Below are 14,365 nucleotides of genomic sequence, written 5' to 3'. Positions count from 1 at the left end.
TTTCTACTATCACTACACTCAATTTATTGCAAGTGAGCCAGGAGCCAGAAGTCCGGCTGTACCCAGGTAGGAGACACCGTTGACACAATTATCACCACCTATAATAGTGTTATCGCCGCTCACCATCTGTGTTGATTCCTCAAAGTTGAGTAAAACCTCACAGAAGTCAGGCATCAATGCCCAGGCTGACTGGAAAGGCGACGACCATGTTGCAGTTGGTATTGCACTACTGCCCTCTGCTGCTCACAAAGCCTGGCCAACATGTGGAACCTGGAGTTCCAGCACATGCTCACGTCGCACAACAGTTGGTAAGCTGGCAATTGCAAGCGCTGCTGCAGCGTTGCCAGGCCGGCGGCAGCTGTAGATGACCTTCGGAAATGGGCACACACGCGGCGCACCTTCACCAGCGGGTCAGGCAAATTGGGGGTAGGTTTTGAGAAACCGCTGAACCATTAAGTTGAACACGTGGGCTAGGCATGGGATGTGTGTCAGGTTGCCGAGCTCCAAAGCCGCCACCAAGTTATGGCCATTATCAGACACAACCATGCCTGGTTCTAGGTTGAGTGGCGAGAGCCACAGCTCAGTCTGGTCCCTTATACCCTGCCACAGCTCTGCGGCAGTGTGCTGTTTGTTCCCCTAAGTGCGGCCTGTTGACGTTTTCCCACTGCAGTGCTACACTGCTTCCAGCTAGCGACTGTAGCACCTGTGCCATCCCAGGGCACGACTCGCTCGCGGCCTCCACAACATTCACCCAGTGTGTCGTCAGGGAAATGTAGCGTCCCTGGCCAAAAGCACTTGTCCATGTGTCAGTCGTTAAGTGGACAATAACTGCGTTGGTCAGGGCACGGGTGATGTTACGGGACACATGCTGGTGTAAGGCGGGGACGGCACACTGGGAAAACAAATGGCAGCTGGGGACTGAGTATTGAGGGACGGCCACTGCCATCAGGCTGCGGAAGGCCTCAGTATCCACAAGCCTAAATGGCAACATTTTCAGGGCCAGCAATTTGGAAAGGTGTGCATTCAGTGCTATGGCCTGTGAATGGGAAAATGGGTATTTGCACTTTCGTTCAAAGGCCTGGGGTATGGACATCTGTACACTGCGCTGGGACACAGAAGTGGATGTGCTAGCTGATGGTGGTTGCGAAGGTCCAGGTGCAGGGCGGGGGGCATCCGGGCCTGCGTCTTGGACAGGGGATAAGCCAGCACTTAACACAGGGGAAGAGGAGGCAGTGGTGTGACCCTCAGACACTGGTTGTGGACCCAGGAATTCGGCCCACCTATTATGGTGCTTTGATGCCATGTAGCGGATCATGCTGGTGGTGGTGAGGTTGCTAGTGTTCATGCCCCTGCTCATTTTGGCGTGGCACAGGTTGCAAATGACAATTCTTTTATCGTCACTTTCTTCCAAAAAGCGCCAGACTGCGGATCACCTACCACTTGGCAAGGGAGATTGCCGCAAGGGGGTGCTCCAGGGAACAGTTGCAGGCCTGTTTGGTGTGGCCCACCTTCTCCCTTTTGCCACTGCTTCTTCCAGCCTGTTTCGGTGCTGCGGATCCCTCCCCCTCTGTACTGCTGTCCTTGCTCGGCCTGCCACCTTCCCAGGTTGAGTCAGTGATTTCATCGTCCACCACCTCCTTTTCTACTTCCTCACTCTGCTCATCCTCCTGACTTGTTGACCTAACAACAACCTCACTTATTGACAATTGTGTCTTATCTTCATCATCAACCTCTTAAGACACTAATTGCCGTTGACTTATTGGCAAATGTGCCTCATCATCATCATCCACCTCGTGAAACACCAGCCGTTCCCCACCGTCATCCTCTTCTGACTGTGGATGCTCAAGAGTTTGGTAATCAGTGCACAAGATCTCCTCATGTCCCTCTTTAAGCGGGCTTGTCGAGAGGCCCAAATCAAGGAATGGTGATGAAAAGAGCTCCTCGAAATGTCTGAGTGTGGGATCACTTGTTTGCCAAGACTCTCCATGGTGGGAGGAAGGAGGATTAGGGTGAGGATTCTGTTGACCAGACTCTTGGCTAGTGAGACTGGACTTTGTGGAAGACAGGGTGGTGCTTAACCGACTGGAAGCATTATCTGCTGCAGTCCAACCGACCACCTGGTCGCACTGGTGTGACTTCGAGAGTGGTGTCCTGCACCGCCCTGCAAACTGGGATATGAAGCTAGGTATCATGGATGAGTGTGTTTATGGTGCTCTGGCAGGAGGCACAGTTTCACCGCGCCCTGGGCCACGGCCTCTGCGTGCCCCATCAGCAACACGGCCACTTCTCCGTCCCCTACTGCTCGTCTTGAGCATATTAAATGGTATATATGTTTGCAAGTATGTCACATGTACAGTAGAGCAGGTTTTGTAAGTGTATGTGCAGTGTCCCACTACGTGATTGTGGGCACCGCAAGCTGTTTTTATTATGTTTTATTGTCATATATTATGCCCGTATGCTGTAATTCATCTCATGTCATATTCTCCCATGTCACAATGTGATTCTACATGTAAGATCCTTTACACAGGCCTGGTTAGGGTGCACTACACTAGTTTCTCCACAAGATGGGGCAGTGTTAGAGTGTATATATAGCTTAGCTCAGGCCCAAGTTAGGGAGTTCAGGCCAGTTTAGTCAGAGAGCAGCCATGAAGCAGCTGCCTGCTGGAAAGGAGGCCTCCTGCCTCTCTGCTCTCTCCCTGTTGGCTCCACAGTCCAGTGTTAAAGCCACTATTTTTCACCCAGAGGTGAGAAGTCCACTTCTACAGCTCACTCTTCCGGGGGGACATAAACAAAAATTTACTTTGAGGAGGTCGCCAAAGCCATCAATGAGGACCCTAGAGACTGTCAGCCCCGCTTGGAACGGAGGTCGGGGACTGTCATCACCTTTGACAAGGACCGGGGTTTTGGATTCATCAAAGACCACACTACTGGCCGAGACCTATATGTTAATCGAAGGTCCGTCAAGCGGAATTACTTACCGGGGTACATGCACAACCTCTGGGAGGGGGAACAAGTAGAATTCCCCCCTGCTGAGGGCCTGAGAGGTCCATATGCCACAGCGGTGACCCGCCCGCGGCCTAAGGCAGAAAATTGGGAGGACTCAGATGACACTTCTCTCCCAGAGACTGAGCCAGAGGTCCCACTGGAGCCCACCCGAACCACTTACCAGGAGAAAGCTGCGTTCATTGGACCTAATACAGGGGCGTAGCTAGAAATGACTGGGCCCCATAGCAAAAAATTTATATGGGCCCCCCTCCCGGATTTTCCACCCCCACATACCTCTCGGTATTCTGTATTAAAGGGATTCTGTCATCAGATTTAACCCCTCTAACCTAAACATATGCTCATGTCCAGACTAATAAAAATAATCCTAAACTGGCCTTATTAAACCTCACCGTGGCTCTATTTGCCCAAAAAGCAGGTTTTTATAACCTGTCAATCACTTACTTAAGGTGCCCAAGGTAAAGTCCGTTAATACAGGGTGCCCGGCCACACCCCTTGCCGTCCGTTGCCCAGCACCGCCTTCCTTGTCTTCAGCGCCGCCTTCTACAGCTCAGCGCCGCCTCTGCAATCCTCCCCGTCCCTCCGCCAGATCCCGAGCCTGAGCCTAGTGCGCAGGCGCAGGATCTGGCAGAGGAACGGAGAGGATTGCAGAGGCGGCGCTGAAGACAGGGAAGGCGGCGCTGGGCAACGGACTGCAAGGGGTGTGGCCGGGCACCCTGTATTAACGGACCTCCCCTTGGGCACCTTAAGTAAGATTGACAGGTTATAAAAACCTGTTTTTTGGGCAAATAGAGCCACAGTGAGGTTTAATAAGGCCAGCTCAGGATTCTTTTTTATTAGTCTGGACATGAGCATATGTTTAGGTTAGAGGGGTTAAATCTGATAGAATCCCTTTAAATAATGCAGCTGCGCCTCCCAGGCTTGAGCAGGTATATGTGTGAATATGGATTAGGGAAGATGCTGAGATCTGGCTGTACCTCACTGTGAGGTACCGGCGGATCTCAGCATCTTCCCTATTCACACATATACCTGCTCAAGCCTGGCAGGCGCAGCTGCATTATTTAATAGTGTGGTGTGGTAATGGTTAATGGCATTTTGGCGAAGACGCAGCCACCTAATCCTATCTGAGGGGTCTGTGACCCCTCAGATAGGATTAGATGGCTGTTTCCTCGCCAATGCCATTAACCATTACCACACCACACTATTAAATAATGCAGTTGCGCCTGCCAGGCTTGAGCAGGTATATGTGTGTGAATAGGGAAGATGCTGAGATCCGGCGGTAGCTCACACACACAGATGAAATAACTTCAGTCTCCTCCACTTGTCTACTACACTAGTCTCCAGAGTGACTCCAGTTACAGTACTCCAGTCTCCACTGACTGACACTGCCGCCTGCCGCTTCGGTCAAAGACTCAGTCCCACTCTCCAGCCAGCCCTCACCTCAACCACTTGAAGTTGAACCAACTGAACTGTACCCCGTACTGCGCATTCGCCGCCAGCCAGCCACCGACACTCCAGCAGCTCAACTCGCAGCTTCCTAGTAGCATGCCGCTCCTAGTCTGCGACCCCGCCTCCTCCACTTCCGGCGAACCGCCGCCCAGACTGCCTCTCTAACTCCGCCGGCTCCGAGTCCGACCGCCCCTTATCACAGCACCACACCCGGCCCACTTTCCACATTTTTTTTTTTTTTTAAATCTTTTTTTTTATCCTCAGTCGGCGGCGGGCCCCCAGTGGCGTAGGGCCCCATAGCCATTGCTATGGCTGCTATGGTGATCCCTACGCCACTGACCTAATATCTTCTGGCAACCCACTGTATTGGAGAAGCCAGCCTATACCCATCGCCAGAGCTTCCTTGTAAGGACAGAATCCTAGAGGACATCGCGCAAAAAGGGAAACGTTCCATGTTCACCTGGAAGGTATGCGACAAGAGAAGGCGTTTTCCACAGCCATTGAATCTGATGTTTCCCAAGTAACCCAATAAGCCAGTGTGGAGGAACAGATTGCCAGATTGAAAGTCCATCTGGAAGGCTTGCGCCAGGTCGCTGCGCTCAGAGCAACTCAGCCCCAGTGTGACAGCTGTGACCCAGTTTCTATCAAAAAGCGTCAACCTACAGAGGAAAACTGTGACCTATCCACCAACTCTGCTACATCAGAGCCTATTGCTGCTGTTCCCGTGGTTCCAGTATCTACCAGCGATGTTCCCATGATTGCTGCATCCATGAAGAACCTTTCCTATGCCACCAGCCGGGTCCGCCCGCGGAAGGTATCTGCACCACCATCTGTAGGACCAACACGATGGGTATGTCCTTTTCCAATTTACTTACCTGCAAGTGCAGTTGCGAGGGTTAATCCTCTATATGACCCAAACTACTGGCCACAGTTAAAAGCAGAGCCTGGATTTACCATCCATATTAACCCGGGTGGAATAGACACCTACTTGTAAGTAGGCCAACACCAACACCTGCACCATTATGCTCTAATGACTGTTCCAGTACAGGTGTCCTTTGTTGCAACAATGTGAGCTGCTGCCAGTTCCCCATGGCCCAGTGGCAGCTTCTTTAAGTCACTTTGCACACCAATGACCGCATTGTGCCTTTTTCAGGACTCCCTGTCTGACAAGACTGTATTCTTCATCACCGTTGTGCCTGTTTTTGCAATTTTTTCTCCTTTTAACACCCCTTTCAGGATGATTTGGGATTTTGCTATAGACATGTTTTATAATGTTTTAAGCCATATGCCCAGAAGGACATTTTCTGTGATCATTGCACTGTGACATCTCTTAAAAAGTTTTATATGCTAAAATATAATATATTTGCACTTTGATATATCTTGCCATGGACTTTATTGCCCTTACTCATGATCGTCACCTATGTTTCCCGTCAAGCACCGAAAAGTGTCAATGCCCATTATTCACCCAGACTACTGATATATATATATATATTATATGTGATACATTTGCCTAGAATGTATTTGTATTGTACATTGCAAAGTCCACATTTATATTTGCTCTTTTTGGAGGGGATTGTATATGGTGTCTGTTTTGGTGTCTTTCAGGTGACCAGATTCTTGTCCTGGATGTGTCGGGGGCGACACATGTTATACAAGAGGGGTATGCAGTGTCCCACTATGTGATTGTGGGCACCGCAAACTGGTTTTATTATGTTTTATTGTCATATATTATGCCCGTATGCTGTAATTCATCTCATGTCATATTCTCCCATGTCACAATGTAATTCTACATGTAAGATCCTTTACACAGGCCTGGTTAGGGTGCACTACACTAGTTTCTCCACAAGATGGGGCAGTGTTACAGTGTATATATAGCTTAGCTCAGGCCCAAGTTAGGGAGTTCAGGCCAGTTTAGTCAGAGAGCAGCCATGAAGTAGCTGCCTGCTGGAGGGAGGTCTCCTGCCTCTCTGCTCTCTCCCTGTTGGCTCCACAGTCCAGGGTTAAAGCCACTAGATTCCACCCAGAGGTGAGAAGTCCACTTCTACAGCTCACTCTTCCGGGGTGACCAGTGTCCAGCTACTAAAGCAAGTATTCAAGGGGATTTTATATTGTCTTAAAGTCAAAGGATAGCAAACGGCCATACTTTAAGGCTTCCCAGGCACCTTTGCAAGCAGGTGTAGGACACAGCTTCCGGCATCCACACCTTCGAGTTTAAACCCTGAGGACAGATAGGCCATCTGTCATAAAACCACTGGAAAATAGAAGTTCAAGGATTCAGAAAACTACCTTCAAGTCAGGTTAGAATCAGGCGAGAGTTTTTACCAGCCAAAGACTTTTATTACTTCTAAGCCTAGTCTGAAGCAGTAGCTTTCTTACATATATTCATAGGACAAGAGCCTGTTTCTTCTGAGGACTGACATTACCCTACCCCTGCATGCATGAGACTGTATTTCATACTTGGATGTACCAAAGGACTGTTTATTACTTGGATGTAATGTTACGAGGAGCAACGTTCAGTAAAAGTTATAATTTGGATTGCACCATCCTTGTCTCAGTCTTCAGTTCCTCACTTAACACTACAGTAAATGGTTGTACCACCACAAAAGGTACTGGCGTCACGACTACAAGGGACCTTGCCATAGGCACATTAATACAGACCATCAAGGGCACCTCGAATCACCATCGGGCCTGTGTCCCTTACACCAGAGTGTGCCCCAGAGAATTCCTGTGCCGTTCTCCTCATCACTTGTGCGAGCCTGCCCAGGGACGACATAACCGTGAGTAACCAGAACTGTATTTACTTCGGCCCACCTATTGCTCACACCGTGACCTCACATGTAATTCCGCTGTTGGTCTGGCATACCGCATATGTGCAAATAAATTACACTGAATGTCACAGATATTTAGGATGCACAAACGTTATACAGGAGATGTAGCGCAGGTAATGTCACTGTCAGCAGCAGCCAAACAATTGCGCTGAATGTCACAGATATTTAGGATGCGCAAATGTAACACAACAGATGTAGCAGAGGTCGTGTCACTTTCAGCAGTGGCCAAAACATTGCACGCAATTTAGCGTAGGTTGCTCTAATAATATATATTGCAGCTAGATAAAACAATAGTCCTTAAAAGCACTTTTGGGTCTCTAACACCTTTCAACAATAAACCCTGCCTAAAAAAAAAAAAATTCCTGTCCCTACACTATCTGTCCCTTCTGCTGCAGCTCTCCCTGACTAAAACTGAGCCGAACCCGCGTGACCGGGTGCTATATAGCAGCTGATAACGCGTTTCGGCCAGCCAATCACTGTAATGCCAGTAACCAACATGGCTATGGCATTACAGTGAGTGGCAGTACATCCCTGAATGTTTTTTGGCTGTGTAGCAGCCAACAAACGTACAGGGAGGAAACTTGAGCATCGTGCTCAAGCACACACGGTTCGATTCAAAATGGTTTTCGGCCGAGCATGCTCGCCCAACACTAATTGAGACCTGAGCATTTTCATTGCACCACATAGTAAAATTTTTGTGTCCACCACAAAGTCAAAATGCTCAGTGTTAATAATAATAATAACAATGCTAGAAATTAATAATGGCAGCTAGAAAGTTACTTTGCTGCCTGTGTTTGCACTAGAAAGTAATAGTGCCCCCATTTTGCCCCAAATAGTAATAATGCCCCTTAGAACATAGTGCCCCTATAATGTAATATTGCCCCTACATGCCCCTAAAAGTAATAAGGCCCCTAAGTGTCCCTATAAAGTAATGATGCCTTTGAGAGTCCCCAAAATGTAATAATGCCCCTGAGACCCCCTAAAAAGTAATATACTCCCTGAGACCATAGAAAAAGTAATAATGATCCTGAGACCCCAGAAATAGTAATAATGCTCCTGAGAGCCCCTAAAAGGTAGTAATGCCCCTCAGAGCCCCTAAAAAAGTTCTAATATCCTTGAGGGCCCTTAAACAGTAATAATGCCCCTGATAGCCCACAACATGTAATAATGTCCCTGAGAGTCCCCTAAAACTGATAATGCCCCCGAAGGCTTATCTGAAAAGTAATAATGTCCCTTAAAGGTGTTGTTCCACGAAAAGTATTCCACAGTTTTCAAACCAGCACCTGGATTTTAATACTTTTGCATTGCATGTAAATAAAAATTTTGTATATCTGAGTTATTTAATAAAATGTATCTGTATAGCACCACTTCATTTCTTATTTCTTTGACATGCTCACTGAGATGGCCGCACATGCTCAGTTTCATCCTTCAACTCCCTTTCTGAGCTGTGATAGGGAGAGCAGAGACACACCCCCTGAGCTGCAGCAGAAAAGACCCTCCCCCTGAGCTGTGATAGGGAGAGCTGAGACACGCCCCCTGAGCTGCAGCAGAAAAGACACTCCCCCTGAGCTGCCAGCTTGATATAAATCTAGCAGAGCAATGAATGTGGAGATCTCTGGACCCACGTGAGGTACAGGGCTGGTTCTAGCTTTGTTGGAAAGAGGTTGTCATTCATGGGATAACCGCTTTAAAAAGAAAATGCCCCCTGAGTTCCCCCTTTAAAAGTGACAATGGCCCTGAGTGCCTACTTACTAAGTAATAATGACCTGTTTACTTTAAAAGCACTGATGCCCACTAAGTGCCCCAGCGAGGCGACTCAGTCTTCTTGTCTGCACAGTGTCCGGTGCAGGTGGTACAGTACAATGATGTTATTTACCCACCTGCACTGGGAGGCTGATGTACTGTGTGTGGTCCCGGGGTCCTGTAGACCACAGACCTGAAGCAGCCTGCAGCCTACCAGACTAGGAATGAGGTGGCCCGACCTATGGAGGTGGACTTTTCCTAAATCTTTATTATTGTTGAGCATGTCCACCTAGAATAACAGTTAAGAAGTGACCCCCACCCCCCTATATATTCAGGAAACCTGTGTGACAGCCCTTGTAGAACCTGCAGTGGTGGCCATTATGGTAGTCATCAGACCTTCCTAGAAATCAGAGATGTGGTTGCAAAGATTTTTCTGAAATCGCGACAGAAGAAGACAACTCAACAAATTAGACGTATATGAAATTATTATTTTTTTGGACATTGCAGGACACACGCTGGGAAGCCATCCTCTTCCCAGACCCAAATTACTGATAACAGAGAACAACAGATTACTATATCAATTAAATCTCTAATGGAGATGCTTCCATAAAGACTTTTTGATGTGCTTTTTCAGTTCTTCATCCCGGAATCCATAGATGACGGGGCTGAGGAACCTCGGCACACAAGTGAAGACAAAAAAGTTTGTTATTGGCATGTATTCGATCATCGTGGGCAAAAATGTTTCAGTGAGCGTGGACAGTAGGGAAGACATACACAACAGTAACTGAAATGCGTGAAGCATGACGGTCTTTCCAGCTTTGGAAGCAGAAGACGATTGAGAACTTACTTTGCGGGCAACCAGCATGATCTTAACATAGGTAAATATGAGGATGATTCCCACCAAGCCGAAACATAGGACGAAGACGAAGGTCCTTATGACGTTCTGAATGGGATTTACCAATAGGGTGTCATGTAAGCAGATGGCATAGCGATATAGATTTGTAATGGATGAGAACATAAAGAACAGCTCGGCACCATGTAGGATTATGAGTAACACCCATATTGAGACATAGGCTATATTCACTCTTTTTTTGGTGCACAGCGCTGCATAGCGAAGTGGGTGACAGATGGCCATGTAACGTTCCAGAGCCATGGCGGCAAGGTTGTATGGAGTTACCCTAAATGCACTCGATGAAATGGCATACAAGATGAAGCAGACAGGTACAGGGACATAAAAAAAATACTTTGCTGCCATCACTAAGTAGAAGGCCAGGAATAAATATATTGTGTCGTTTAAAAGCATGTAGATGAAGAGGAGATAGCGGGTGCTCTCCTGGAGTTGAGGATTGACAAAGAAGATGTTGAGTATCATGGCCACGAAGCAGATGAAAAAGCAGAGGCCAACTATGATCAAGAAGATGAATGACCATCGGATAATCTCGACTGTCTTGTTCATGGTGATGGACACTTGGGTGGTGTTGTCTTGAAGGGTTGATGAAGAGTTCACCATAGTTGGAGCAGGGGAGTTATTTCTGCTCATACTGGAACAAGAGGAAAGAGAGATTATGAAGCCCTTATGAGAGACTGCATCCACCAGTAGAGACTACAACCAGAGACTGTAACTGCAAAGCAGTGTGCCAAATACAGACTGTAATAACCAAGCTGTGTGCCCATCAGAGACTGCATCCACCAGTAGAGACTACAACCAGAGACTGTAACTGCAAAGCAGTGTGCCCAATACAGACTGTAATAACCAAGCTGTGTGCCCATCAGAGACTGCATCCACCAGTAGAGACTACAACCAGAGACTGTAACTGCAAAGCAGTGTGCCCAATACAGACTGTAATAACCAAGCTGTGTGCCCATCAGAGACTGCATCCACCAGTAGAGACTACAACCAGAGACTGTAACTGCAAAGCCGTGTGCCCAATACAGACTGTAATAACCAAGCTGTGTGCCCATCAGAGACTGCATCCACCAGTAGAGACTACAACCAGAGACTGTAACTGCAAAGCAGTGTGCCCAATACAGACTGTAATAACCAAGCTGTGTGCCCATCAGAGACTGCATCCACCAGTAGAGACTACAACCAGAGACTGTAACTGCAAAGAAGTGTGCCCAATACAGACTGTAATAACCAAGCTGTGTGCCCATCAGAGACTGAATCCACCAGTAGAGACTACAACCAGAGACTGAAGCTGTAAAGCAGTGTGCCCAATACAGACTGTAATAACCAAGCTGTGTGCCCATCAGAGACTGCATCCACCAGTAGAGACTACAACCAGAGACTGTAACTGCAAAGCAGTGTGCCCAATACAGACTGTAATAACCAAGCTGTGTGCCCATCAGAGACTGAATCCACCAGTAGAGACTACAACCAGAGACTGTAACTGCAAAGCAGTGTGCCCAATACAGACTGTAATAACCAAGCTGTGTGCCCATCAGAGACTGCATCCACCAGTAGAGACTACAACCAGAGACTGTAACTGCAAAGCCGTGTGCCCAATACAGACTGTAATAACCAAGCTGTGTGCCCATCAGAGACTGAATGCACCAGTAGAGACTACAACCAGAGACTGTAACTGCAAAGAAGTGTGCCCAATACAGACTGTAATAACCAAGCTGTGTGCCCATCAGAGACTGAATCCACCAGTAGAGACTACAACCAGAGACTGAAGCTGTAAAGCAGTGTGCCCAATACAGATTGTAATAACCAAGCTGTGTGCCCATCAGAGACTGCATCCACCAGTAGAGACTACAACCAGAGACTGTAACTGCAAAGCAGTGTGCCCAATACAGACTGTAATAACCAAGCTGTGTGCCCATCAGAGACTGCATCCACCAGTAGAGACTACAACCAGAGACTGTAACTGCAACGCAGTGTGCCCAATACAGACTGTAATAACCAAGCTGTGTGCCCATCAGAGACTGCATCCACCAGTAGAGACTACAACCAGAGACTGTAACTGCAAAGAAGTGTGCCCAATACAGACTGTAATAACCAAGCTGTGTGCCCATCAGAGACTGCATCCACCAGTAGAGACTACAACCAGAGACTGTAACTGCAAAGAAGTGTGCCCAATACAGACTGTAATAACCAAGCTGTGTGCCCATCAGAGACTGCATCCACCAGTAGAGACTACAACCAGAGACTGTAACTGCAAAGCAGTGTGCCCAATACAGACTGTAATAACCAAGCTGTGTGCCCATCAGAGACTGCATCCACCAGTAGAGACTACAACCAGAGACTGTAACTGCAAAGCCGTGTGCCCAATACAGACTGTAATGACCAAGCTGTGTGCCCATCAGAGACTGAATGCACCAGTAGAGACTACAACCAGAGACTGTAACTGCAAAGCCGTGTGCCCAATACAGACTGTAATAACCAAGCTGTGTGCCCATCAGAGACTGAATCCACCAGTAGAGACTACAACCAGAGACTGAAGCTGTAAAGCAGTGTGCCCAATACAGACTGTAATAACCAAGCTGTGTGCCCATCAGAGACTGCATCCACCAGTAGAGACTACAACCAGAGACTGTAACTGCAAAGCAGTGTGCCCAATACAGACTGTAATAACCAAGCTGTGTGCCCATCAGAGACTGCATCCACCAGTAGAGACTACAACCAGAGACTGTAACTGCAACGCAGTGTGCCCAATACAGACTGTAATAACCAAGCTGTGTGCCCATCAGAGACTGCATCCACCAGTAGAGACTACAACCAGAGACTGTAACTGCAAAGAAGTGTGCCCAATACAGACTGTAATAACCAAGCTGTGTGCCCATCAGAGACTGAATCCACCAGTAGAGACTACAACCAGAGACTGTAACTGCAAAGCAGTGTGCCCAATACAGACTGTAATAACCAAGCTGTGTGCCCATCAGAGACTGCATCCACCAGTAGAGACTACAACCAGAGACTGTAACTGCAACGCAGTGTGCCCAATACAGACTGTAATAACCAAGCTGTGTGCCCATCAGAGACTGCATCCACCAGTAGAGACTACAACCAGAGACTGTAACTGCAAAGAAGTGTGCCCAATACAGACTGTAATAACCAAGCTGTGTGCCCATCAGAGACTGAATCCACCAGTAGAGACTACAACCAGAGACTGTAACTGCAAAGCAGTGTGCCCAATACAGACTGTAATAACCAAGCTGTGTGCCCATCAGAGACTGCATCCACCAGTAGAGACTACAACCAGAGACTGTAACTGCAAAGCCGTGTGCCCAATACAGACTGTAATAACCAAGCTGTGTGCCCATCAGAGACTGCATCCACCAGTAGAGACTACAACCAGAGACTGTAACTGCAAAGTCGTGTGCCCAATACAGACTGTAATAACCAAGCTGTGTGCCCGTTGCTCCTAAAGGCTCATTGGCATATATGAAAGCATCCTTTTTATGAACATGAGACCATTATAGAAGCCTTCACAAGCGCACATGTAACAGGTCAGCCAGATTCATAGGTAAAAATCTGCTGACAGATGTCCTTAAAATAACAAAATTCTATAAAAAATGGTGGATAATATTGAAAAATTAGACTTTTGGCCTGCCCATTTAGATCCATCGCTCTATGGACCCTAACAGATGTACATTTCCTAATTTTATTTTATTCAAATGAAGTTGGTGACAAGATGGACCTTTTGGCATCTAAGGCTACTTTCACACTAGCGTCATAAGATCTCAATACCGGAAAAAAAACGCTGGGAGGAGAAGGATGCCACTTTAAGTAGAGGCAGCAGATTCATCGGAACTATGTTTTTCTATGTGTACCTGTACTCCCATCAAGCCACTGATACCCACTGTCTCCTCTATCCCTCCAACTGGTGTCTTTCCTCTGACCCTACACCATAGAGCCCATGGCAGTCTGTGTTTCCCAATGCCCCTCTATGTTCCTTCTGTGCCCTCCCCTGTAGACCGGACCCTTTATGCCCCCTCTACACCTCTCAAACAGCACCGTCACATCATGTCTCTCCCTCACCCTCTGCACTGCCCCTGCTACCTCTGCCACTTTCAGTTCCTCTGCCCCCAAGGGTGCATTTACAAGACCATATGTATTTTGCCTTTGGCCCCACCTGCTTTATCTGAATTATATTGAAAAAAAGTGCCACACATACTTCAAATAATGACGCTTATTCTGAACATCATATTTCCCTATCTATTTACACCAGAAAACAGACAGAAATGCATTGATAAATCTCCTTCTTATTTTCTATTACAAAGCTAGCTGCCTGCAGCCACCACTAGGGGGAGCTAAGTGGATAGGAATTAATACAACTACCATGGAAGCTGTAATCTCTTTGCACAGAGCTCCCCCTAGTGCAGACTGCCTGAAAATG

General features: G+C 47.5%; 1 protein-coding gene across 1 annotated transcript in view; it reads right to left on the bottom strand.

The window, feature by feature from the left end:
• Nucleotides 1-9,612: 9,612 nt before the first annotated feature.
• Nucleotides 9,613-14,365, bottom strand: part of LOC122928888 (odorant receptor 131-2-like) — a 57,335-nt gene continuing 52,582 nt past the window's right edge. The window contains exon 2 of the mRNA XM_044282187.1: nucleotides 9,613-10,564. Coding sequence (XP_044138122.1) covers nucleotides 9,613-10,564 — 952 coding nt within the window. The remainder of the gene's footprint in view (nucleotides 10,565-14,365) is intronic.

Source organism: Bufo gargarizans, chromosome 1 (genome assembly GCF_014858855.1).
Source record: "Bufo gargarizans isolate SCDJY-AF-19 chromosome 1, ASM1485885v1, whole genome shotgun sequence".
NCBI classification, from domain to species: Eukaryota; Metazoa; Chordata; class Amphibia; order Anura; family Bufonidae; genus Bufo; species Bufo gargarizans.
This window is presented reverse-complemented; position numbering and strand designations above follow the sequence as displayed.